This window comes from Camponotus vicinus, unplaced genomic scaffold (assembly GCF_025532165.1).
Source record: "Camponotus vicinus isolate PSW18456_S1 unplaced genomic scaffold, iyCamVici1.0 SCAF_4, whole genome shotgun sequence".
NCBI classification, from domain to species: Eukaryota; Metazoa; Arthropoda; class Insecta; order Hymenoptera; family Formicidae; genus Camponotus; species Camponotus vicinus.
Genome location: NW_028141976.1, coordinates 10,529,742 through 10,556,502, shown reverse-complemented (window position 1 = coordinate 10,556,502; position 26,761 = coordinate 10,529,742). Strand labels below are relative to the sequence as shown.

The window sequence follows — 26,761 nt, the reverse complement described above, 5'->3', positions numbered from 1 at the left end:
GTTACAAGCGTATTTGTCATCAGCGCTGCCAGAAAGACGCGGCTGACACGCACACAATTAGACAATCATGTATATGTGTAGAGAGCGCTCTGCGCAACACATGTATGTATGTGATTCGCCGATCGTGTGCGTGCAAGCCGCGTCTTTCTTCTGGCAGCACTGATTTGCAGGACTGTGCAAGCAAGCGAAATCAGGTGATATCAGATAACAAGTTTCGAAGAAGTCTTCGAAGGAATAAAGTATCACGTAAGTACTAAATAATATCTTAAATAATATCTTAAATTATATTCCTCATCTTTATTAATAATAATATTACAATAGAACAATTTTTAAAAAATATTTATTACAATATTTATTAATATTATTTAAAAATATTTATATAAATATGTGTTCTATTCTGAACGGTTATAAAGATGTAGCGTGTTTATAATTTTAACAATGAAAACGTTTATTATCTTATTGTTAATAGAACCGAGTTCTCTATAATACAATTATATTTTAAAAATTTTGAACTCACAATAAGTTTTCAAATATTTATCACCGATTTCAATGTATTTTGCAACTCGAATGAAAGAGATGTGGTTTTTTCTTTAGTTTCTTTAGTCGATATTTATTTTTCACTAACAGCCAAAATACAATCAATTCGTCTCATCGATAATGAGATATTTAAAAATTTATTAAGTTTTTTCATGTAATTATATCATAGAACTTGCTTCTATTAACATAAGATAATAAATATTTTTGTTCTTAACATTGAACATACTGTATCTTTACAACTGTCCAGAATAGGACAATTATCTCTGAAAGTTCTCATTATAGCAAAAAATGTTTTGGATAAAAGGTATTTGAAGGACGAAAAAATATAGGAATATTAATTTAAGCTTGGTTGTAGATATCAAGATCAATTTATTTTTTTTTAAATGGAACCATACTTTTTTATATAAATTCCTCGCAATATTTGGCATAAAAAAATTATAAAGACAGGGTACTAAAAATTATAAGAAATTGAGGTTTATATAAAAAAGTTTATTCCATTTAAAAAAGTTTGTTTTATTTAAAAAAACTAAATTGATGTTTATATAATCTTGGCATCTACACTGAAGATTAATATACATTGCTATCTTCTTTCTATCTTCAAACAAAACATTTAAAAACATTTTTTGCTATAAATATTTCTAGAGATAATAACTTGTAACATTTTAAATACTTCACCTTCTATAAGCTTATTTGTTTACAATTATGTCCTAAAATACTGATCATTTTTCTTGAATATAATCTTAAATACATACACCTGTATATGTATTTATATATACATATTTATATGTTTCTTATATTTTTACAGAAGAATTATCTAAATAAGCAGAGAGAATGCCTCTAGAAGGTGAAGAAGAGTCTGAATCCAATATGTATAATTTAGTGCAGCAATTTCTGCATCAGCAGTACCAACATCAAAAACTGCAACATGAGCAACAGCTACAGATGCAACAACTTCTGCAGCAATTGATTCAGCAGGAACAACAACGACAACAAGAGTCGCAAGAACAGGAGCTGCAACAAACAGTTCAGGAACCGCAATTAAAAAGTATATTATTTGTCAGTTTTTTAATATATTTAAATATACAGAGTGTTTTATTTTAATTAATATAGTCAACTATTGCTGAACTATGATTATCTGATTATCTGAACAAGAAAATATTTTATACAAAAGGTTTTGAGGAAAAAAGTTCATAAATTTGAAATTAAATTCAGATAATTTTTCAAGTCATTTAAAGGTCAATTTGATTTATTTTTTTTAATGGAACCACTCTAAATTTTTTAATAAAATTGATTTCTCGCAATATTTGATATAAAAAGTTATAAAGATAGAATACAAAAAATTGTGAGAAATTGATTTTATAAAAAAAATTAAAATTTTCATTTTAAAAAAACTACATTCATCTTTACGCGATCTTTTGACATCTACATCCAAAGTCAAACTAATATCCCTATCTTATTTCCTCTTCAAATGGAATATTTGTTATTTAAACTTTTTTTCTATAATGCATACTTTTAAAAATAATAGCTTGAACACTTTAAATGCCTTATCTTATTATTTGTTTAAAATGATGGGTTATAAATGATGTGTACAATTATATCCTAGAATACTGGCTATTTCTCTTGAAACATCCTATATATATATATATTTATTTATTTATTTATTTACATATTTTTTTTTATTTTTACAGAAGAAGGGTCTGAGCAAACAGGAACAATGCTGTTAAAAAATAATGAAAAGTTCATGTCCGATATTTATAATTTAGTGCAACAGCTGCTGCTAATGCAGCAGAAACAGCAAGAGATACAAGAACAACAGATACTACTGCTGCAACAATTATTTCAGCAGAAACAACAACAGGAGCAACAGGAGTTGCTACCAAAGTTTCAGGGACCGCAAATAAAAAGTATATAAATTATCAATTTTTTAATACATTTAGATATGCAGAGTGTTTAATTTTAATTAATACAGTCGATTATTACTAGTTATTATTATAATTATAATGAGAAAATATTTCATATAAAAACTTAAAAAGTTTCGAGAAGAAAAAAATTGATCTTTTATTTTAATTAAGATCACTTGTCAAGATTATTTAAAGTTCAGTCTATATATCAAATTCTAATTCTATCTAATTCTTTTGTATAAATAATTTTTCGTAATATTTGGCAAAAAATTATAAAAGTAGAAAATGAGTGGTTATAATATGTGTGTGTGCGTGTATGCGTGCTGTGCGTACGTGTGTATACATATTAAATTAAAAATTATTTATTTTAGATTTTAATCAAAGAGGCAAAAGTGGCGGGCGTTCGCGGGCTCGCTGGTACAGACGGAGGAGTCTTGTACCTTATAATAGAAACTTCCAAGCTAGTGTAACCAACTATAATGTAACTATAATGTAATAACTATAATGTAATAAGAGAAAGATCAAAGAGTTCAAGAGACTATCTACAATAATAACAAATTATTATTTGTCGTAATGATTAACATATACTATTCTAATTCTATTGATTTTTAATGCATGTTATTTTTAATAATTATAACATAAACATTCAGTAAATAAATGTAAAATGTAATAATAATCACTGTTTTATTTATTAATTTAAGAAATTTTTATTTATTAAGGAAACTTATAATGAAAAGGTGTATTGATCCAAAAGATGAATTTTTAATAATTATTAATAATTAACATTTTAAATAAAAAGCTCGATTTAATTTATACTTAAAATGTATTTCAATCTTTATGTAAAAAATCTATTTGTATAAAATTTGCTTTTGTATACACTTTTGTTACGATTATATATATATATATAATCGTAACAAAATTTAATTAAATAAATTATAATCGTAATTAAATCGAGCTTTTTATTTAAAATGTTAATTATTAATAATTATTAAAAATTCATCTTTTGGATATATATATATATATATTATATATATATATATATATATATATATATATATATATATATTTTATATATATATATATATTATATATATATATATATATATTTTATTTATTTATATATATATATTTTATATATATATATATATATATATATACATATAAAAGTTTTAAAAAAAGAAATTAATACGAAAAAATTGATAAACATCACTATTATTATTTACGCTGCGCACGCGCGGAGGAAAATGTTATTCAACACTGCGCAGATGTGAGATTTTCAAAATGGCGTAAAGATATCAGACGTTACGTACTCCCAAGATTAATCTTATAAATTAAACGAATGCACAACGAAATGATAATCCGAAAAAAGATATGGCCACGTACTATCGGCGATCTACTGTCAATGATCTTTGTATTGGTGATAGTGCCTCTCATGTACTGGTTCGGACTGTGGATAGTGTTACCGGCGTTGTACGAGGACAATATTCTGCCGTACACCCTCCACTTCGTCCTCGGTAATTTCATCATGTTTAACATCGTAGGTAACTTCACGTACACGGTGCTGTGCGACACCAGCACCAAGAGGCGCATAGTTCCTGTAAGCACGGCGACAGTCGCGGACGGGTGGAGATTGTGCGCCACCTGCGAGTGCCTGTCGCCGCCGCGATCCTGGCACTGCAATACCTGCGACACTTGCATCCTGAAGCGGGACCACCACTGCGTGTTCACCGGGTGCTGCGTGGGCCACCACAATCACAGATACTTCGTCATGTTTCTGTGGTACTTGTTCCTCGGCGCGGCGTACGCCTTCTCCTACGGCAGTTTCTTCATCTGGACCAGAATGTCCTTCGAGTTCCCGATGTCTGTCATTAAGATGGTCTTTCCCGTAGCGATCTTCTTCTTCGGCTTTGACAGCTCCATCGATCAGTTTTACCTGTTGCTGTACGTCGTGTCAGCAGTGGGTACCTTGTATACCGCAGTGTTGTGCATTTATCACTTTAATTTGATTCTCAGAGGCGTCGTGGGTAATGAGAGCAATAAGAAAGACTTTACATACGATATGGGTTGGAAGGACAACGTTAGGGAGGTGTTTGGAGAACGATGGTATCTGGCATGGTTGCTTCCTTATATTAAGTCACAGTTACCTCACGATGGGATCTCGTGGCATTACTTGTGTTCAAAGAAAGATTGAATCACTTTCATTGAGTGCTACATAATTTTTATAAAATTGTGTTTGAATGAAATGTGTCAATATATAAGCATTTATTAAAAATGTCAAAGACATTTCAATGACTGAGATGACAAAAATTAATTTGACAGTTGAATGGATCACTTTTTTAAAACAAAAATCAAGATTGTTGGTTACCTTTCTATATTTTTAACTGTATATTATACATATTTAATTATACATAACTGTTGTAAATGAGATTTATATCTGTAATTAATGGACAGTATTATATTATTTCATTAAATTGCATACACAGATAATACACAATTCTTTCGCACTACATCTGAAACACTATGTACATATTGATTATCTGTAATTATACATAAATTAATTGTACCTCTTATTTTAAAATTAGAAGAATATAAAAAACTTTGCAGTTTCTCCTGGTTTCCTTAATTGTTATCTAAATTTATTATTTGATGAAAGAGGAAACTCCAACCATTCACAAAGATGTTGATCATTATTGTGTTTAAGGGGCTATTCTACTGTGACGGCTCAAAAAATAAGCTATTTTTAATAATTTTTTTTTTGAAAACTGTTGCATGTATCGGTACAAACTTTTTTTTCGCTTAAAGGTACACTCTTAGAGAATAGAAAACAATTTTTTTTGTTGCATATAAATGTATATTTATTTAACAATTTATAATCGTGTAAAGGCATGAAAAAAAAAGTATGTTGCTGGCGTTGATGATTTGCGCTCTCCAGGTGATCTGAAACAAAAAATTCAAAAAGGTTCTTAATCTGTATGAGTGTCGCTATCGCTCGAACTAGAATTATTATTTTATATTGCAAAATAACAAAATGGCGTCGTTTTTTGCAAAAGTGTTCGAAAAACACGTTTTTTTTCGTCATATTTTGGGCAAAAGTATAAGTTAAAATTAATATTTTTTAATAATTCTAGTTCGGGCGATAGCGACACTCATACAGATTAAGAACCTTTTTGAATTTTTTGTTTCAGATCACCTGGAGAGCGCAAATCATCAACGCCAGCAACATACTTTCTTTTTCATGCCTTTACACGATTATAAATTGTTAAATAAATATACATTTATATGCAACAAAAAAAATTGTTTCTATTCTCTAAGAGTGTACCTTTAAGCGAAAAAAAAGTTTGTACCGATACATGCAAGTTTTCAAAAAAAATTATTAAAAATAGCTTATTTTTTGAGCCGTCACAGTAGAATAGCCCCTTAAACACAGAAAGAATATATATTTGATTGTACATTAGATTTTATGAAATATATTGATTATTTCTGTGTTTAAACACAATAGGAATATATATTGTACATTATATTTTATTATAAAAATCTACATAAGAAATATGAGAACTTATATATGATCAGTAGAGAAGTAATTTTTCCTGGCAGCCTATATTTACAAAATGAAATATTATCCATGAAAGATAAACTTTCATCCAAATTTCACAGATATATTGAATCACAACCACATTTTCTTTATGCAATTCCTCTGATTTCAAACGCAATTACAATAAATTAGTCGAAGATTAATCTTTATATAATCCAATATTTTGGACATTTATTTAATTACACATCAATATAGTTATCGATTCTCTTTGCTTGAACATCTAACGGTAAACAGTATAAAACCTAAACAGTATAAAATTTTTTATATAAATATATATAAATAACTGTATAAAAAATATAAAAGGAAGGCGTAGACAACGTTTCTGGAAGATACAACCTATAAAATGGAGAAATAATAATTTTGTTTTATTTGTCTTCTTTTATTGTATATTTAGTAATTAATTAATTATATTGTATTAATTATATTTTTATACTGTTTAGGGTATAATATATTCTAACATGTAATGAGATATAATTTCGAGAGAATCAGCCGCGACACACTCATTATGCATCAAGTAAAAAAAATCGTTTACGTTTTATTTTGTTGTAATCTCTGATATAAAATTTTATGACAATTAATATATTATATATTAATAAATATATTATATTAATGTATGCTAAACAATGCATGGCAAGAGTATTCTGTTTCTCGTTTCATGAAAGTATTATTCTATATAGTCCCCATTTCATTTTATGACATCTTATGACATTTTATGAATCAATTGACAGCATTATAACTTTAACACCAACAATTATTTTATTCTCTCTCACTTTTATATTATTATCTTATTTTCATTTTCAAAAAGTTATCAGAAAAATATATGGAAATTTTTAGAAACTGAATAAATCTGATTCATGTTGTGGTAATTAATTTTAACATGTATCACACATGAAACGAGGAAAAATGTAGTAATATTAAATATAATCATGTTCTATTTAAGAGAGAATATATGTATAATTTATTCTTATTTCGTTGGCTTTATGTATTATTAGGCATATTTTCTTACATTCTGTCGTAAGATAAACTTAAACATTCTTTGGACGAGACAAGATTATGAAAAGTCACTAAGTTCAGGATAATTAAGGATATCGATCTTACAATTACATATTTGGCAATTTAACTTTTATTCAAAACTGATAAAAAAAGAAATTTTGTTGTTAATATGAGGAGCATTATTTTGATTCTTGTTTGAAAAATATTATTTTGTTATTATTTTCAACTATAGTGACTTTTCTTAACTTTATACCCTATTAAAAAATGATTGTTATAATTGAAGGATATATTACAATTTGAAAATTTGTGACTTACCTTTTTTTTTAAATTAGAAATAATATAAATGACGCTTACTAGTCTAGGAATGTTGCATGATGACGATTATGCATAGCACAAAATATGAAGAGAGGATCACACTTTGGGCAACAGACTGATGTGACTCTTTTTCTTAGTTCTTTTAACAGCAAACTTAATGCATACTAGTACTAGTATTGCTGCTGAAGTAACATACAGCACTACACAGATGCTAATGTCAAATACATTTAAGTCCCAGCCGAAAGCGGTGATGCGTTTCTCTTTGGCGAGTCTCTCCAATCTAACTCTTGAGCCATTGCCGATGTTGATCATGCCGACATTGCTATTGTAGCCGCTAATCCCGTCGTATTTGATGCTACTATAGCTGTACTTGGTTTTCAGATATTGTAGAACTTCTTCCTCATTCCAACTGCCGTTAACGTATCTGCATGCCGGGCAATGCTCGATCGCAGGGTACTGTATTTTTTTGTGCTTGGGGTCCTCCGTAGTGTCACCCGACAATCGAGCGTTCACCTGGTTATGCGCTCGCCATAACCAGAGTACAGCCTCGTCTCTGCTATGTGTGTCGAATATCTTATTCTTGCCAGCCATCTCCACGAAATGTGCGACACAATCAGCACATCCGAAGAACGTCCCGATATAGCCATGCATTGCTCGCAGTACCGCCGTAGGATCTTGTGAGAAATCTGCCCGAGGAACCTTGTTTGGTTCTAACGCGAAGTTCACGGTTAACATGTGAAACATGGTCCACAGTCCGCAGGGATATCCCCGATATGAATTTGTGCTACCTTTACATCCTATCCACTGATGAGGCGCTCCTGAGTACACCGGTGACATCTCTTCTTCCGTCGTCTTCGCCAGCTGGCTGAATTCTTCACCGGTCATGGTGCTTCTGCTTTTGACGACGTCGTGTATCACCTCTAGATACGTGTTACCACGTCGTAGAGGAAAATACGCCGCCAACACTGTGAGATATTTTCGCAAGGCTTCCATTTTCTCGCCGTCTATCGACTTCGTTAGAGATATTTCGTTATTCATCGAATAATGCAATGCGTTCTCCAGATCTAGTTGGTATAAATAATCATCAGTTTTTTTCGATGAATGTTCTTCCCCTTCTTGCTCCTCGCGAGACTTTACGATCGTTCCAATTGTTGTTTGATGCGCATTCTCAACATTCTGCGCCATATCGTGGGACACTGTCGTGCCTATTGTCTCGTCGATATTAATTCCTTTCGCGATTACGTAATCCTTAATAGCTCGTCGAACTCCTTGTCTCGACGATACTTTTACATTAACGACTTTCTGTGACTCATTGCGCCCAAAGACTATCAAAGTTGGAAATTTGGTAACCTTGTTCACCACGCATAACAGTTCATTATCAGAAGTCACCCTGCGTATTTGCAAGCTGCTGATTCTGTGGAGATCAAGAATGACTTCCGTGCCTAAGTGGGAATCCGTATTTTCGAAGATAAAAAAGAAATACTTCACATTATTGGACGTTGTCCTCCATACGTCCGTTATTTCGACATTTCTATAACAAATTATTTTATATTTTTACATATATTCTTTTTGCAATGTAGTTGCAACAAGAAGTCTAAGAAATGGCTGTGGAAAACTCATATCATACCTGTATGGTGTGATGTTAGGCCACGTGGATCCTCGTCCTTCCTGTTGTTCTATCTCGAGTCTACTAATCAAATTATGCCTCACAGAATCGATGCTGCTCCCCTTTTCTATTACTAAACCTAAAGATGGTGGATGCGCATTCACAGAGAAATACTTCAACATTGGATAATGCATGATTTCGTATTCGCGACAGATTGGATTGTTGTCATCGTCGGCGCAATCTATCGCCGCAACTACAACGATATCGTTCCAAGCTGAAATAGTTACCACTCCTTTAATCATATTTTATTTAATATTTTCGAAAACCTTATAAATATTTCTTAAATTATTATAATATATTTTATAACATATAATTCCATTAAAAAAAAAGTTTATCACCTTTTTCTTAACTGTTTACTTAATTTGCAACAAAAAACTTACAAAGAATATCGCTCGCCAAAGCTTTCCAAGTTGGCGCAAATCTATAACAAAAACCACACCAGCTGTTGTAAAACTCAACTAGCCAACTTTTGGTGCTGCCATAAATATTTGTTTTGAAATTTGTGGCATTGAGAATCACTACATCATCACTGGCATTATATAAGCCTTGACCACCTATCAGAGTTTGATAATGATCTTTAAAAGGTATCATTGCACTGCTGCAGTTTATTATTAGAACATTCATTAGCCACAATTTCAATGCAGTCCCTATTAGCTCCATCTTCTTTTTATATCTTTGATAATTGACATTAGAATTTTATCACTCTTCTTTTCCTGTAATTAATTTTTTAAATTAAATATCAATATTATGTTATAGATATTAATTATTTTTTAACATGACTCAATTGAAATTTTTTACTCATTTAATTTAAATTTTAAATTTCAAGTCAGTATCTAAATAATTAATGACTCTAAAAAAAATTAATAAGATAATAAATTTGAGTAATTAATGACTATGACAATTCAAGCGAATTAAGTTAAAAAAAAATAGAATCATGTTTTTCAATTGATCTTATATAATAATGGAAAATTTTAATATGTCAAGCTTAAATACAAAGATATAAACTGGAAAAGTGTGCGAAAATAATTGTCTTTCTTCTCATTTTTATTAAGAAAAAAATTTCAAAATTAAATTAAATTAAAATAATTATAAGATTGAAGGAATACAGCCTAAGGCATCATAACTCTATTTTTTTTAATAAAAAATTACTCGAAACATATGTACATAATCTAAGATTTGCATGAGATATCTATTTATAACGGACGCATAAATTTCTTTATAATGTACGATATTTTATAATATACGAATTTAATTATTATAAAAAATATAATAACACAATACCTGCGTACAATCCACGCGTGATCTCGTACCTTTTGACGTATACGTTCCTAGTCGGTTGACACCTCGAACGACGGTGGAACCTCGTTGTTTCCACCCTTGTAACATTAAGTGTAATTTATTAATTTACGTTGATTTATGCGTATATACGGGATACCGATCTTTCTCACGACATGATCAAACATAACCTGACATTATGTGACAAGATTTATGACTCTCTTGTCCGACGAATAGATACAATAAAGGGGGTTAAATCAATTAATTCTATGTATACATACCTCTATACACAAGCAAAAACTCTAGCGATGAAAATATAAAATTGCGACCATAGACATAAAAAATACATAGACGCAGCTTATCAGCGATGACAGGAGGATTTGCAATAAATTTGCAATATACATATATATATATCTACCGAGCCCCGAACCGAATCTATCCGAAAGGAGCCGAATGCGATCGCACTCCGATGTATTTACCCCCTCCCCTTCCCATATGTATATATATGTATATATTTATATCAGTAATTTAAGTTTCACTATTTTGAACGTACTTATGATGTTAAGTTTGTTACATAAGTTAGAAAAATGAAGGTGATTATTATTGGAAACACTTCTAGTTGAACAAGATTGAGACATTGAAGTGTGTACTTTTCGAGGTTATAATTTCGATATGTCAAAGCTAAATGCAAAGCTCCAAATATCACAACGGAATTGAGTTTGAGTATTTTATATACTCGACATGTGCAGGTAATGTATTTCAGTCGAAAATTTTACTTTGACATGTTTGTGTGACAATTTGAATTAAATTCTCCAGTCGAAAACAATGCTTGTTTTCAGACGATGTTCATTAAATTAAACAATTTATCATTCTACGTGTGAAACAATTTACTATTGTACATTTAGTTGTATGTAAAAAAAACTTTAGGCATGCAGTTTTTCTACAACAATTGGCATTGCTATGGAAGTATGATCCTTTCGAGCGGAGCTTGTGGCGAATGTATAGAACACGTGCGAGTTACAAAACCAAAGAATACGAAGGTCGCAAATTAGTAGGGTAATAAAAAAACTATTGTAAACTATTGTACTTTTATAATATATTTTATTCTTATTTATTTTTTATTATTATCGTTTATTTTTTTTATATTATTTTCTAGAAAATAACATTAAGTCATTTCTCTTATCATTTATTGTGTCACTTATTGTAAAGTATTTGTTTGAGATTTTAACATATTTATTTATTAATATCATTGAAAGTTATTGTAGATTGTTTCTTATTGTATTTTCATCCTTATTATAGATTGTGTTATTAAAACTGTCATTAATATTTAATACAATATTTATTATTTAGGTTTTCAATGGAGAAAATGTATTACGTGGTTGCTGATGTAGGAAATTACAAGAACTTTATACCTTTCTGCAAGAAATCTGAAATTACTTTAAAAACTGAAGACTTCCTGAAGGCCAATCTAGTAATAGGATTCCCACCTATAAATGAGAGTTACAGTTCAAAGGTGACTATGGTGTATCCAAGAATAGTTAAAGCAGAATGTAGAGATGGCAGATTGTTCGATCACTTGAATACGCTGTGGCTTTTTAGTCCTGGACTGAAAAACAATCCCGAAACATGTGTGATTGACTTTTCCTTGTCTTTTGAATTTAAATCTGCCATTTATTCTCATTTTTCAAATCTCGTTTTCAATGAGATTGTAAGACAAATGGAGAATGCTTTTCTCAATGAAGCTGAAAGAAGGTATGGTCAACCATGTTTAAGGACAGTAAAATTGCAAAGGTGATTAGATTCAATTATATAGATAATTGAATATAGATAACATATTTGTTTTTATGAATTAATAAATTTATTTATTGCCATCAAAATATTTTTTAAAAATAAGCACATGTAAATTTGTCAACATTAATGATAGATCAAAGAAAAACTCAGAGATTCTTAATATGTATGCATAAGGAATAGAGATAGCTGTTGATTTTAGAATCACTTTTTTATACAAGGATTACATAGAAGAGCCATGTATAAGTGATGTTGAATGAGTGATCGAATTTGTTATTAAATTAAAAAGTAAATCCATGTTTTGCATATTATATAATATGAATAAATGTCGAAAATATATAGAATTTGATTAATTGGAACAAGAGAAACAATTTCATTGTTCCGATTGGTCAAATCTCGATTTTTGCTCTATGCTCTAGTTTCCATCAAATGCTTGATTCGTTTGGTTTCAATTTGGAATGAAATAAGATTAAAATCAATAAAGATTTTTACTTTAATTCGTTTCCTTCATAGGAATAGTAGTTCAGGAGCAAATTAAATTGATGGAAACAATACGAATGAATGATATCAATTTCAACTCTTCCATTAAAATTGTTAAACTTGCAATAACTTTATAATAATGGATAATAGAATATTAAATTAAATTTTTTAATAATATTAAAATTTTGTAACATTATAAAAGATTATATCAATATATGTCAATATAAAATTTAAAATATATGTCAATGTAAAGTACAAAAAAATTGTAATTCTGAAAGAAAAATTTAATTAAAAGGAAGTACAAAATAAAAATTAATTTAATTCACTCTTTACTTCCGATGGAAACCGATTATTATATTTGTTCCGTACCAAAATACATTTGATGGAAACTAGACTTTTGATACGTCATTTTAATCGTAATTTGATATTGAAGGTCTTATGGCTCGTACACATCGAAGATTGAGATTACGCATGGAATTTGACAAATCGAAATAAAAATTATTTTTCATTCCGATGCAAATCTCATGCAATCTCCATCCTAATACAGGGTCCGATAAAACTCGTCAGATCAGATTACGCATTGAAGATTGGAATTTAGTCGAAAGGAAAGCGACTAAAACTTCCCTGTCCCGATTGGTCAAGTTTTAATCTTTAATGCACGTATTCTGATACGAGCTTAAGGCGCAGTACGAAGATTGTCCAATTGCATCGACAAGTCGCGGTTAATGTGTACATACACGTATCGAATATTAATATATTTCCCTTCTTTCCTTTTTACCGCATATACATTTAAAGTTACACATTACGCACACAAGGTCGCGGATCGTGGCCGATTGTCATTTCAGAGACAAGCATGTGCGCGCGCGACGCAACACGCGTAAAGATCCTCCGTATCGAGGCATCCTCGCAGCCACAAGGATGAGGAAGCTGCACACGTCGATCCGTCTCGAAAAGTAGACTTTCATTCGTGGCTCAAGGCCAGGCGCCGCCTCGACAACATGGCCAAGTTTTCTACGTCGCAGTCTGGACGTGCGTAGACTGGACGTAGGTCGCGTGTCCAAGAGCGCGAGCCCCGGAGAGCACGTCGTCGAAACGACGCCCTCGTTCCACGAAGCGAAACCGAAGCGTGCCGAGGCGAGGCAACGCGCCGTCATGTCGTGGAACGAATAGCAATGAGCCGATAGGTGTGGCGCGTGAAAAGGGAAAGGCGCGCGTCGTCCCCGGAGCTACGAGGAATGGCGTAGTGCGCACGTGTCCCGGGAGAAGCAAGACGCCCGACGTGGCTCGCGGCATTCGTCATCATCGACATTCGATCAGCGAGAGCTTCGTTGCTCCGATTCAAACGCTCGCGGTTGCTCCAGTGTGCGTGTGTCACATCGTACACGCATAGTACAGTGGTGTGCGCGTGTGTCATTCCTGCGCCTATGCGTCTCCATTCGTGCGGGAGGGGAACGACGGCGACGCGGCGGCGGTGGCGGTGGTGGGGGGGAGTGACGCGAGCGAGAGAGTGAGGTTAGCTTGTGTGCGTCGCGCTCTCTCTCCCTCTCCTTCTCGCGCGCGCGTGCCAATCGCGTCTCTCTGTCGCGCGCGCGCGCGCTCGCTCTCTCTCTCTCTCCCTCGCACACCCTGCGTCTCTCGCGCGCGCTGGCCCGTTCACTCGCTCGCTCGCTCGCACGCTCGTCCGTCCGTCCGTCCGTCGACTGGCGCGCGCGCGCGCGCGTTAACGGAATTCGCGATCGTGCACGCAGGGACCACCGACTAATGTTTAAATGGACGCATCGTCCATTATCACCCAAGTGTCGCGGGATGACGAGCTAGGCGCGTTCAACAGCGAGAAAGGTGCGTATCAGTCCCGTACAAACCGTCGTCCTCGTCCTCGTCGCTCGCGAAACTTACCGCCAGATGCCGGGGTTTCGCTCGCCTTGCACCTGTTACGGCGAGATCCCCCGCCGTTTCTCTCACTCTCCTGAATCTCGGCCTAATCTTCACCATCTCTCCTCTTCTCGTTCCATTTACCTCTCCTCTCCGCGAACACCTTTGCCCGTCTCCGTCTGCTACTCCCTAATCCCCTGATGCTCCTCGTCTCTTCGCTATCGTGTTTTTCAACCCCCCTTGTCATCTTGCTCTCCATAAACAATGTCACGAGTTTCTTTATTTCCTTACACTATGTCATGCCCTTTAACCTTTCATGCTTTGAGTGAATCTTCTAAGGGCAATTTGTAAAGAGAAAAACAAGAAATTCATTATAAAAGGTTAATCGCAGTAATGTGCCACTTCTATGTAAGATACAAATGTCCCCTCCTGATTGTAAACTGAAAGCTTCTTAGTTTAACATTATTGTTGTCAATAATTGAATCCTAGGATAACTTAAAATTTATATCAAATACAAGTATATATATTGGATTTAAGATTACTGTAACTGTTGATAAAAATTTGATTAAACAAACATGTATGTATGTGTTTGCGCTAACAAGCTTTTTTAACACTTTCTTCTTTTTCTGTGCAATGTAGCTCAATTACCTCGGGAGAATGAAGCAGCCAGCAATAGTCCATCGAGCAGCAAGAAGCCAAGGGGGCGCGGACTCCTGCGCTCTCTGCTCTGCTGCTTTGGAAGGGGTCGTGGTGGCAGTTCAAAGAGCTCCAAGTCGAGTTCTTTACAGGGAGATGGTCGTGGCTCGCCACCACCAGGCACCGGATCTCCGAGATTCCTCCTGCCGCCGATTAGGCATCAAGACATGCACAAGAAGTGCATGGTAATTGATTTGGACGAGACCCTGGTGCATAGTTCTTTCAAACCAATCAACAATGCGGACTTTGTTGTTCCTGTGGAGATTGATGGAACAGTACACCAAGTGTATGTCTTAAAGAGGCCTTATGTGGACGAGTTTTTGCAGAGAATGGGTGAATTGTACGAATGCGTATTGTTCACTGCAAGCTTGGCCAAGGTATGTTAAAAGAAAAAAGAGAGGGACTAAAAACTTTTAAGCATTTAATGAGTATAAAAGAGACAAGTTTTAACTAGACTATTATATTGGATTATATTTCGATATAATTAAAACTATTCTTATATAATTATTGAAAAATTGTTTAATGTTTTATTATTTATTTATGTGAAGGTTAATTTGTGAAAATTCTTTATTTTTCGAATTTGTTAGCCAATGGAAAATAGTATAATAAATTTGAATCATTATATTAATTATGTTAAGTATATTATTTATTTATATTATTACATAAGATATCTTACATAAGACAATTATCTTTTAAGATAAATTAACTCATAAAAATGAATTTTAGAAATTATTATTGTATAAAGTCATTATTACTGTGCAAATGCAAAAATTTTAATACCATTTGTCACAATAAGAAAATTGTAATGGAGCAAATTTATTAGTAAAAAGAAAAGATTTTTGGATTTTTATTCATTGTTTAATGTTTTGTTTTATTGTATGGTATTTTACAGTATGCAGACCCAGTGGCAGATCTATTAGATCGATGGGGTGTATTCAGAGCAAGATTATTTAGAGAATCCTGTGTGTTTCATAGAGGGAATTATGTTAAGGATTTGAACAAATTAGGTCGTGATTTGCAACAAATCATTATTGTAGATAATAGTCCTGCCAGTTACATTTTCCATCCGGATAATGCGGTAAGATATGCTTGATAACATATATAAAAAAAAGAATTATTTATTTTAATACATAGAATGTGTGATTTTTCATTCCTATAAAAGCATATTAAAATTGAATAATTAAAAGTAAAACGTTTATTTTTTTACAGGTTCCAGTGGCATCTTGGTTTGATGACATGACGGATTCCGAATTACTGGATTTAATCCCCTTCTTCGAGAAGCTCAGCAATGTGGAAAATATCTATACAGTGTTGTGCAACAGCAATCATCCTTACAATCAGGTGCCCGCGCAAGCGGTGCAAAGTAATCAGAATCCGCCGGGATTAGGCTCGCTGGCTGCTTCCTAGCCTCATCTAAATTCTGGCAACACGGCCAGTCTTGTCGCTCAATGCACCTTCCGGAGAATCCTGAGGGGATTACTCCATGTGAGTCACTTGCTATGCGGCGAAGATCCTCGAAGTGCCCCTCCTTGTTGATCTTTAGGAGAATCGCTCCGTTAAGCGGGGCCAAATGTCCTATACCTTAAAAACGCGTCATCCAAGTCGACACACAGTGACACATAGCTGCTGATATCCTTCTTCCTAGCGAGAAACGCAACGAAGACTGAGTCAGCTTCGAAGCGCGAGTGTTCTTCCATTTTGCACCAGGCATCAAAGACGACGAACTATATCGGTCCTGTCTGCATGGATGATATGTGCTCGAGAAAAAGAATCTAGCGAAGGATGGAATCTCCATCGATAGAAGAAATTGCTTATAGAAAAGCCGCAAGAGAGGGAAGAGCGACGGTTAGGATTAACAATGGTGATTGTATACTGAGAAAAAAGGATGTATAGGAAAATACAAGAGGGAATGTGAAGAGAGAAGAAAGAAGAGAGCTTGCTCCGAGTTATTTAATGGGCCATATTGCTGTCGCTCTTTAGTTTATTCTGTTCAGATCAAGACACAAGCTTCAATTAGATCCGATTATAAGAATAATCCGATATAAAGAAGATATCAACGCTTCGATTACGTTTTCGAATGCTTCTGACCCAATGTTTACAGAACGTTGAAAGAGGAGAGTAACAGTAGCAGGTAGAATTTGGAATTTGTATATTTTACTTCTCAATATAGGATGGAAAAATTTCACTTTAATTATTATTTTAATTATTTTTAAAAGTAGTATTTTTTTGTAAAAGTTTTCAAGATATTTTAAAAATTAATATCAAAACATTTTGAATCTTAAAGTGTAGGGATACAAAAATAAGTGTTTTAAGAAATTATAGATATCTATGAGCATTTGAAAGCATTCGGGAAGATAGAATTTTTAATAACCTAGGATACCAATATTTTAAAGTGTAAAAGATTATAGAAATCTAGAAATCTATTTTTAAAAAATAATTAGTAATGTTCCAAAGCTTTTTTTAATTATTTGAGAAGGAAACTTGAAAGCTAACCATGTAAATCAGATTTTTAAAGATCTAAAATTTTTTTGGAAGATATTTGTTATTTTTCAAGAACATTATTGTAATCTAAGATTTTTAAAGAAGAGCTCAACTTTATATATATATATATATATATATCATATTTATACACATATATATACATATACATATATATATATATATACACATATATGTATACATATATAATATATAAAATAAAATGTGATTAATAACAACTACTCGCTTTACACTGCCGAGGAATAGGAACAATTTCATGTATTCAGTTGTGCAAACTTTTGCTTTTGATTTATCTAGAGTGCCATAGATTGCTTCAATCAGACAAAAGATATTTTTTAAACCTAGCACAGAAATCTATATCGTAATAAAATCAATTATAAGATTGTATCTATTAAACTTTTTAATTACTGTAATCAAGTGAACTACTAACATATATCTCTAAAGCATCTATGACCAAGTCTCGCGGCATTCGAAAAAATTAAGAGTGCAAATTAAGCATTTTATTAATGTCGCATTTTGGTATTGCGTTAGGTACATTTCCTGCTGCTGGTACACACCTTTTGTAAGACGCTCTGTAATGTAGCATTTAAAACAGTGACATTGAAAATGAAAACAATGTGAAATTTTGCACGGGTATGTATTACCATTTTTCTTATAGATTTTTTTCTATATAATACCTGTTTAAATATACATTTTCATTTTTATTTATCGTCTTGTTAATAAATAAACACAACTCTTGTACTCTTCTTTCTGAAATATTTATTTATAAAATATTTTAATTAGAAGTTTATATATGTATTTATGTGGATTATATATATATATATATATATTAATTTTACTTTTTATCCAGCAGCAAAATTCTTTTCTGATGTTTGCCAAAAAGTTTGAGAAAAATTTAAAATTATGATGTGGGAATTGGAGGTTGTTAATTAAGTTTATCGAAAAATATTCACTGATTTACAGAGAAATTTTACACAACAGTCGCATAAATGATAAATTAAATGACTTTTATTGGAAAAGGAGAATAAATCAATTAATTAAGGATAATCATGGATCACATCATATTGTTGCCAATATTGATAAACTGAACTGGGCCAATGCATATCATTTTTTCCCTCCAAGCTACGAGGTTACGTCATATATGATCATTCGTTTTCTTGGAGCAAGAAAATGGCAATTGATTGAATAATTTGCACAATTTGCACTTTGTTTGTCTTCTTCACATATATATTTTTCATATATTTTCGACATACCACACACACACACGCGCGCGCACACATATATATATATATATATATATATATATATATTATATATATAATTTTTAATTTAAACATTTACAATCTTTCTATTTATAATGCTTTTTTTATTATGAACACATCTGTTGATTGCTAATAATTATCAGAGTTGTTGGATACGTATGATTGTCATTGTGTGCAAAATATATCAGAGAGATGAGAGATAGAACAGAGAAAAGAATTTATGCTGTAAAATTTAATTCTTAATCTTTAGAATCAAGAATTAATTTTAACATTTTTTCTTATTTTTAAGTTCTATAGTCTTTTTTTTTTTAAATCGCTTATTTTTTAAAGAGCGAAATATGCGCATATTATATGCATGAAAAAATATATATTTTGAAATTAGATTTTACGAAAATTGAACCATTAACACATTTTCTTGCTCCATTTTGAAATGAATCGCACGATGATGTCATTAACAAATTAGAATAATTTAGATGTAGCCCTTGAAGGGCGACAAATAAGCGGCGGTAATATCTCCCTATGTGCATATATTTACTAACGCGTAATTTGTAAATGATCACAGCTGCTTGAAATTGAGCATAACAAATGTACAAAGTGCATTGTACTGTCGTAACCAATTCAGATTGTTATTATTCTTTTGCTTTGACTTTTGTTAATATTATTTTTATTATTATTATTATATTATTATATTATATTATTATAAGTATCCGCGCTAATGTCGTTACTTTAATGTAAGAAAAGGCGAACATTTTTTTACTCTGCACGCTTTGCTGTTGCTATAAAATCACAGCTGACTTAAACAGGAAATATTTTTTCTGAAATTAATTTTAGATCAAAATTGTACATTTTTTTTCTATTCTTGCACTGAAGTAACGACATTATTATCGATATATTCAGTGAGTTAGTATTAATTATCATCAATATCAGCTTGTATGTGTGTGTATGTATGTATTGGTCTGTCTGTGTGTGTATGTATGTATATGCGTATTAAACTCGGCTGCGTCTGCTGTTTTATCTTTTCTTCCTCGTCTGAATGTAGGGTAGATCGAAAATCATGGTACAATTGATAAGAGACTAATTCCTTGTCGACATAAACAATTTGAATATGCAAAGACCAAACTTTTCAATTTTTAATTTGAAAATGTAAATATTAATAAATCTTTATTTTTGGAATTCGGGATTTCAAGTTACAAGAATCTATCAAAGAACAAATAAACTATAAATCTGAAAATGTGAAATTCTAGACAAAAAGATATTACATATTCAGAAACGGTATTAAAATATAACTGATAGTAATCATGCGTAGCATTTTCAATATCTAAAAATAAAACTCAAGGATACAATATACACTTATGAGAAAAATTGAAGAGTGATTTACTTATTAAAATGAAAAAGATTGTGTATGCAAATTAGAAATTGCTTTTGACAAAAAAATGCCCCGAAAAAACAAAGTTACTTGTATAGAAAAAATTTGTTTTTTTTAAATTATTTTATCAGAAAGTTGTTTACCTTTATATTATATTGTAACGAGATTTTTGAACTATCCTGTGTACTTTTCTAACATTTTATCGAAATAACGATATCTCTCTGACAGAGGTCTGATCGTTCGAATTATCGTTTCTACTTAAAATAGGAAGAGATTTAATACGAAGAGATTTTTGATGTGGCTTCCAATTCTTCCATCCTTCTGTACTTAGTAAGTAACGATGTTTCTTATAATCGTTATTATGCGTGAACGCATAATGTATTATAAAATTCTCTTTGTATAACGCCCATCGAAATGATTCTGTATGTATGATTATTGTACAAATCTCTGCACGATCTAAGAATCCGAGAATCCATAGATCTAAGTATTCGAAAACCGAAACGAGTTAAGAGAGTTATAAAATTCATGGATCTGCTCAGTCGAAAAGAAGCCAATATTAGAATTGCAATTGAGTATTCTAAAATCTGAGACTGTAAGAATGTTAGAATCAATGAATATATACAAGTGTGCAATTATTCGATACAATGTGTGATAATTAAAAAATTTATTAGTATAGTAATCTATGATGTAATTAAGAATCATGAATAGAACGATTAGAGATTTTAAGGATATAGAATTCTTTGAAATTTTAAAAATCCCATCAGAAGAATTGAGAGAGCCTACCAAAGATTCAAAAAAAATTCGAAATTCGTTAACTATAAGAAATCAAAAATATCCAGAAATGTGAGAATTGAAAAATATATTGATATATTGATATAGGATTGAAAGAGATTTAGGAATTTAAACATTGATTAGATTAGAGTTTCAAAGAGCCAAAGATCTAAGGGCTTGAAAGAATGCACGCAAATATACAGATCAAAATAACACACAAATCTAAGGATTCAAGGATCTAAAAATGTATTTTTTAGGTATACTATATGTATTATTATTACGTTATTGCGTATGAAAAGTCTGTTTTTATTTAGACTGATGTAATCTCAAGAAATTTTTAATGAAATTAGAAATAGATTATTTTTTATAAGAAAATATTTTAATATATAATCATACACATTCACAGCTGAAAGATGTGTACGGTGTTAAACAAGCTAAAAATTAAATCATTTTATTTATTTATTAGCGAAAAATAGAATTTGTACACTTTTCTACGTTTGTAAATTTTATGATTTAGCTATATTATATTAATAAAGATAGTTTTTAATAATATTAATAAATTAAATTATATGCGCGCGTCGGAATAGTTAGTTTTATAATCTGCGATTAAATTAAATCTTAAAAATTTAAAATAGTTCGTATGCTTAATAAACAAATATTAATTTGTAGAACAGCTTTTTACCATGCACTTCTTTGGAATTTAACCAAGAGATATACATATAATCAAGAGATATACAATAGAGTACAAGAATATTAACACATAAATACATATTAAATGTACTAGAAGCAAGAATCTAAAACTAACAGAAATTGGAAATTATTCTGGAAACCGAACAATTAGATTTTAATATCGCGGATTTTAAAAAATGTTAATTGTAAAATACTAAAAATTTGAAAGGTTCTTAGAAGCACAGGAAATTAAAAAATTTGACATTTTCATACGCAAACATGTAATATATCGATATCTAATTAAAGCAAGGAGAAACGCGAGTGAGAAAGTGTTGCCGATAATGTTCTCAATCTTGAAATCGTAATCACAAGGATTTCAAGCCGCTGCCTTGCTGTGCGTAATGAAGTGACAAATGTGTAAAGAAAAATATATACATATATATATATATATATATACATGTGTATATATATATATATATTCAAAAAAACGGCAGAAGCAGAGAATGCGCGCGTGTATGTGTACATGTACATTTGTATGTCTGTATGCGTGTATGTATGTGTAAAAAGAAAAGAAAGAAAAAGAATAGCGTTCGAGGCTTTCGCCGAGTGAAACGGCCGCCGATTCGAATCGAGACTTTTTTATATATACGAATTCAGAGAAAATTTCTTAACAAAGACAAAAGGATAAAAAAAATGCGATAAAAGCGACTGCTGTGCGCATTGTAAAAGATTAGAAACAATTGTATTATATTATTATTATTATTATTGGAATTGTCTTATAAAGATTTTTCTTTTTCATGATTTATATTTTCACCCGTTGAAGGCCCGCTTCATCGCAACAATAAAGTAGCATGGTCCTATTTACATCGACAGCGTTTAGTACGAAATGCGGCTATCCGATTATGGTTCCAAAATAGAATTTTATCAATTATATGTACAGAAGATTTTATATATATATATATATATTTTTTTTTGTCATTTTATTTCATAATTTTTAGTATTATTTTTTTAAATATTTTTTTTTCATGTGACTATGTGCTTTTATAAGAACGTAGGTCATCTCGGGAATTTCTGTAGATTTCTCCCTTGCTTTTGACGTCATCGAACTATGTATATATATAGCCGAATCGATTATCATACCGCGTTAAAGTTCAAGATCAATTGACTACATTTAGCGCTAAACGCAGCGTTAACCTTAGAATACTAATCATACTTTTAAGACATTTAACATTAATCATACGTTAAATTTACGTATGTTGAGATTTTCCCGAAGAAAAAAAATGTCGAGAGAAAAAAACGAGAAAAATAAACTTTTATTAAAAATATATCATGCTATTTTAATGGAGGTAAAAATTTACTTCCGTTGTTTTTTTTTCAGTGTGCATTTTTTTCTTTTTTCATTGATAAAATACAACTCTGTATCTCTTGTTTGTATATGTGTATATATATAAAGGCTATTATTTTTAGATATCAGAATTTGTGTATGGACACTTAGTATTAAATACAACAATAATTAAAATAAGTTTAAAAATATTTAAATAGTGAGCTATATATATACAAATTGTATATATTATACAATATAATTAAAAATATCTGCTATTATTTGTCGCACATTTAAAATATAAATTATTAGCATTGTGCCTTGATTGGCTATATAAAATGTGTCAAAACTATTGCACACTTTTTCTTTATAGATATCAAATTAGAAAAGAATATTAGAACATTAATAGCTTCTCAATTGTATAAATTGCATTAAAAATAATTACAGCAATCCTATATCCAAATATTTGCAGTAGAATAATAGAATAGCTTTGATACATCCCATATAGCTCTTACAATGCAATATAAAAGATTTAATATATTTTTTTATGTTAATATATTAGGCAGTATGTTTTAAGGCACTGTAAACAAAGAATATTTGATCGGTCCTTGTAGATTCAGAGAAGTCGGACACCATTTCCACTATTTGATCGATCCTTGTAGATTCAGAGAAGTCGGACCATTTACACTGGTGGAATTCTTTTAGGATTCAGATCATACATACGTCGCATTCGCTTCTTTAACTCTTGCGGAAATTTGTCATAGCACTTTTTGCATGCGGGTTTTAAATCGAATTCAAAGAACTTTGTCTTTTGATTCATCTTCTGATCGCAGAATGCACACGCAAAATGATGGACACACCATGCTTTGTTCAATGCTGTAAAAACTGAAAAAGATATTGCATTAGATTAAAAATGTTATTAATATTCACAAAAAATTGCAAAAAGAAAACTTATATAATTTCACGCTTTTGGCAGTTCAATGTAACTTTATTGAAGAAATTTTAAGAATTGTAGAAGTCAAAATATTAATAGAAGAGAAATATTATACATTATTACGAAATATATATATATTAAAAAAATCTCTAAAGAGTAAAAAGAAAGTAAAAGTCCAAAAAAGTAAAATAACTTCCGTTTATATCATGTAAATAAGATTGATCTTTTCCAATGAAGTTTCCATTCATTGTATTTGGATATATAATTTTTAATGTGTAGCATTTTTCTATTATACACATACCATCTCCAGAAATAACTTGATTGCAGACAAAGCAAAGATTCCCAAATAATTGATGATAATGAGTCTCGCAGTATGCGAGACCCTTCTTCTCATAATGACGATGACCTAGGAAGGGTTTCTCACATTTTGCACATACGAAATGTTCTACGTGCCAATGTTTACCAAGTGCAGTTACTACGCGCTCTTCAATGGGACGCCGACAGGCGCCGCAAATGGGAATTCCCATTTTATCATGACATCTTAAGCAATACAATTCGTTCTAAATAAGATAAAGTTGAGTGTTAATATATTAGACTATGAAAATGTTTATTGATAGAAGATGTCTTTGTACATGTAATTATAGATTGCTTAAAATTTATTGTCAAACTTTTTGGCATAATTATGATTAAAATTATTTTTCATTCGTATTCTTGTACATATAAATTTAGATATATATTCTTTATAAAAATCTTTTTACTTGAGTGATTACGATTCAATCCACATAATCTTACCATTTCATTGGCAGCATATCCAGGTCGAGAACGAACTTCTCTGGCTTCAGAATTAAGTTCTATACCACAAGTTGTACAATTAAAGTGATATGGATGATATAATTCGCCACGGAAACGTAAAGGCTTATCATCAATCACTCCACTGGAAATTGTGGAAAATAATACTGATAAAAATAATTTTCTTTTTTTCTTTAAATTCTATTTTTGAAAATTTTTCGGACGTTTCTTTTTATTAAATGAAACTTTTATGCAAAAATAAATAACAAAACATACTGGCATTGATGGCATATGTGTTTCCCGAGCACGCCGGCTTTCACTCTAGCATTGCATGTGTGACATAACGCTCTGCCTTGACATTTGATAAAGCCTGCATCCGCCAATTCACCATTACACTCTTCACAGCGGAAACATTGTGGATGCCAGTTTGAATTCATCGCTTTAATCACACGGCCAATAACAAACTCACCTATCACAAAAACAATAGTTTGAGTAAGTATATTTAAATACATTACAATCTTTTATATGACTATCTTAACATAAAGAAATACTTATATTGGGGTAATTGAGTGCAAATCTTTAAGATTAGCTTACCACATTTGCCACAGCATGGGGCAAACAGAACATGAAAGTCATGCTCACAGTATTTGTATCCTTCAAACTCATAAAAGATTCCATCTGGAAATGGCCGAAAGCACTGTGCGCATCTGTCAAAATAATCTCATGAGATTCAATTCATAAAATAAATGGTATAATCTATAATTTTGTGTATTGTGAAAAATAACAAAGAAACCAAAATGATTAAAGTACTTGAAAAATAGAAAAATAAAATTTTGTAAAAAGAAAAACTTCTCCAAGTGCAATATTTACAAAAATAGAAAAGATAAATAAAAGATATATATATATACTTACACGAAACATTGTGGATGCCACAATTCGCCATTTGAGTTCACAATCTTTTCATGTGCAACAAAACCTTCTCTGCAGCGAGAGCAAAACATATGATCCAATGACATTTCTGTAACCCTGCATACATATATAAATGCTTATTAGTAATTAAATAATAGAAATAAACTGAATGTCATATATTAACTCGAACAATTTTTTCATTATATATTCCTTAAAGAAATACTACTTACCCTGGCATATTTTAATAGAAGAACACGATTATATGTTTAAACATTAAGAAATATTTCTACTTTTTTTTTTTTATTATTCACTTGCACTTAACAAACTCCTGTTAACAATGCTGTAAACAAATTTATATTATTGAAACATAATTAATTAAGAATTAATAATTATGAAATTGTTAAAAAATAAAAATTCAATTAAGAATAATGTAAATTAACACATTATATTAATATTCAATTTCTGTATTATAACATCATACTATTTATATATATTAATATATATTTATTTAAATTTAATTCTCTTGCTTGTATTTATTATCTTTAATGCTTATTTACCTCATAATCTATTTTAATTAACTCAAACACAAATGTCATTTAAAAAATATAATTGAAATTACTTTTTTGAGATATTAATGTTCTGCATTCTATAATTAACGTAAAGTGTATCTACGAATTTAATATTTTTAACAAAAAGTATTTACTTACTATTAACTAATTAATTAAGACAGATAATATCCGAAGGATTATACGCGTATGATTGTCGTACAATTGTTACATCCATATTCTTGTTAGATTTTAAATCAAGATAGCCAATCCGATCTCGGCGAATGTAACATGGCCTTTTATGAAAATGAACGTGAAACTCTATGGATGTGTTACAGATTTTGCAACTTGCCCTACGCCACACCCTTACGGGAGTAATGATGACGCGAGAAGCGAATGATGTCAAGGCGCAAATTTGGAATCATCAAGGCAGTTTTTCAGCGAAACGTCTAAAATGTAAAAGTTTTGTCACACTGACGTTTAAAGCCAAGTCCAGACGTACATACATGGCATAGTCGCACATGCGCAGTATGTGCGCTATTGAAAATTATTTTGTTATAATTAATAAATAATCCAACAAT

General features: G+C 31.1%; 6 protein-coding genes across 8 annotated transcripts; 4 read left to right on the top strand and 2 right to left on the bottom strand.

Moving 5' to 3' along the window:
• The first annotated feature begins 32 nt into the window (after window positions 1–32).
• LOC145971017 (uncharacterized) lies at window positions 33–3,077 on the top strand. The gene is made up of 4 exons (XM_083098214.1): window positions 33–246; window positions 1,343–1,582; window positions 2,226–2,441; window positions 2,810–3,077. The coding sequence occupies exons 2-4, from the start codon at window positions 1,369–1,371 to the stop codon at window positions 2,932–2,934; spliced, it is 555 nt and encodes a 184-aa protein (XP_082954340.1). The 5' UTR covers window positions 33–246; window positions 1,343–1,368; the 3' UTR covers window positions 2,935–3,077.
• A 630-nt stretch (window positions 3,078–3,707) lies between these two features.
• Window positions 3,708–5,045, top strand: LOC145971014 (putative palmitoyltransferase ZDHHC24). Its single transcript, XM_083098210.1, has 2 exons — window positions 3,708–4,379; window positions 4,452–5,045. The coding sequence occupies exons 1-2, from the start codon at window positions 3,778–3,780 to the stop codon at window positions 4,627–4,629; spliced, it is 780 nt and encodes a 259-aa protein (XP_082954336.1). The 5' UTR covers window positions 3,708–3,777; the 3' UTR covers window positions 4,630–5,045.
• LOC145971011 (sulfhydryl oxidase 2) lies at window positions 3,712–10,682 on the bottom strand. 3 transcript variants are annotated; one of them, XM_083098205.1, is made up of 5 exons: window positions 10,561–10,682; window positions 10,286–10,380; window positions 9,385–9,717; window positions 8,966–9,218; window positions 3,712–8,869 (listed from the first exon to the last, which is right to left on the bottom strand). In XM_083098205.1, exons 3-5 carry the CDS (start codon window positions 9,662–9,664, stop codon window positions 7,435–7,437), a joined length of 1,968 nt encoding a protein of 655 aa, XP_082954331.1. In that variant the 5' UTR covers window positions 9,665–9,717; window positions 10,286–10,380; window positions 10,561–10,682; the 3' UTR covers window positions 3,712–7,434. The 3 variants fall into 3 exon arrangements, with proteins under 3 accessions (XP_082954331.1, XP_082954332.1, XP_082954330.1); XM_083098206.1 differs by having other exon boundaries at window positions 10,315–10,380; XM_083098204.1 differs by lacking the exon at window positions 10,561–10,682 and having other exon boundaries at window positions 10,286–10,526.
• A 55-nt stretch (window positions 10,683–10,737) lies between these two features.
• LOC145971015 (coenzyme Q-binding protein COQ10, mitochondrial) lies at window positions 10,738–12,364 on the top strand. Its single transcript, XM_083098211.1, has 3 exons — window positions 10,738–11,028; window positions 11,207–11,335; window positions 11,630–12,364. Exons 1-3 carry the CDS (start codon window positions 11,021–11,023, stop codon window positions 12,072–12,074), a joined length of 582 nt encoding a protein of 193 aa, XP_082954337.1. The 5' UTR covers window positions 10,738–11,020; the 3' UTR covers window positions 12,075–12,364.
• Window positions 12,365–13,166: 802 nt separating this feature from the next.
• Hzg (CTD small phosphatase herzog) lies at window positions 13,167–23,007 on the top strand. Its single transcript, XM_083098209.1, has 4 exons — window positions 13,167–14,386; window positions 15,059–15,492; window positions 16,008–16,193; window positions 16,325–23,007. The coding sequence occupies exons 1-4, from the start codon at window positions 14,317–14,319 to the stop codon at window positions 16,520–16,522; spliced, it is 888 nt and encodes a 295-aa protein (XP_082954335.1). The 5' UTR covers window positions 13,167–14,316; the 3' UTR covers window positions 16,523–23,007.
• Stck (LIM zinc finger domain containing stck) lies at window positions 22,979–26,631 on the bottom strand. Its single transcript, XM_083098208.1, has 8 exons — window positions 26,343–26,631; window positions 25,866–25,975; window positions 25,639–25,752; window positions 25,321–25,433; window positions 25,003–25,195; window positions 24,730–24,871; window positions 24,239–24,497; window positions 22,979–23,888 (listed from the first exon to the last, which is right to left on the bottom strand). The coding sequence occupies exons 2-8, from the start codon at window positions 25,871–25,873 to the stop codon at window positions 23,686–23,688; spliced, it is 1,032 nt and encodes a 343-aa protein (XP_082954334.1). The 5' UTR covers window positions 25,874–25,975; window positions 26,343–26,631; the 3' UTR covers window positions 22,979–23,685.
• Window positions 26,632–26,761: the final 130 nt, after the last annotated feature.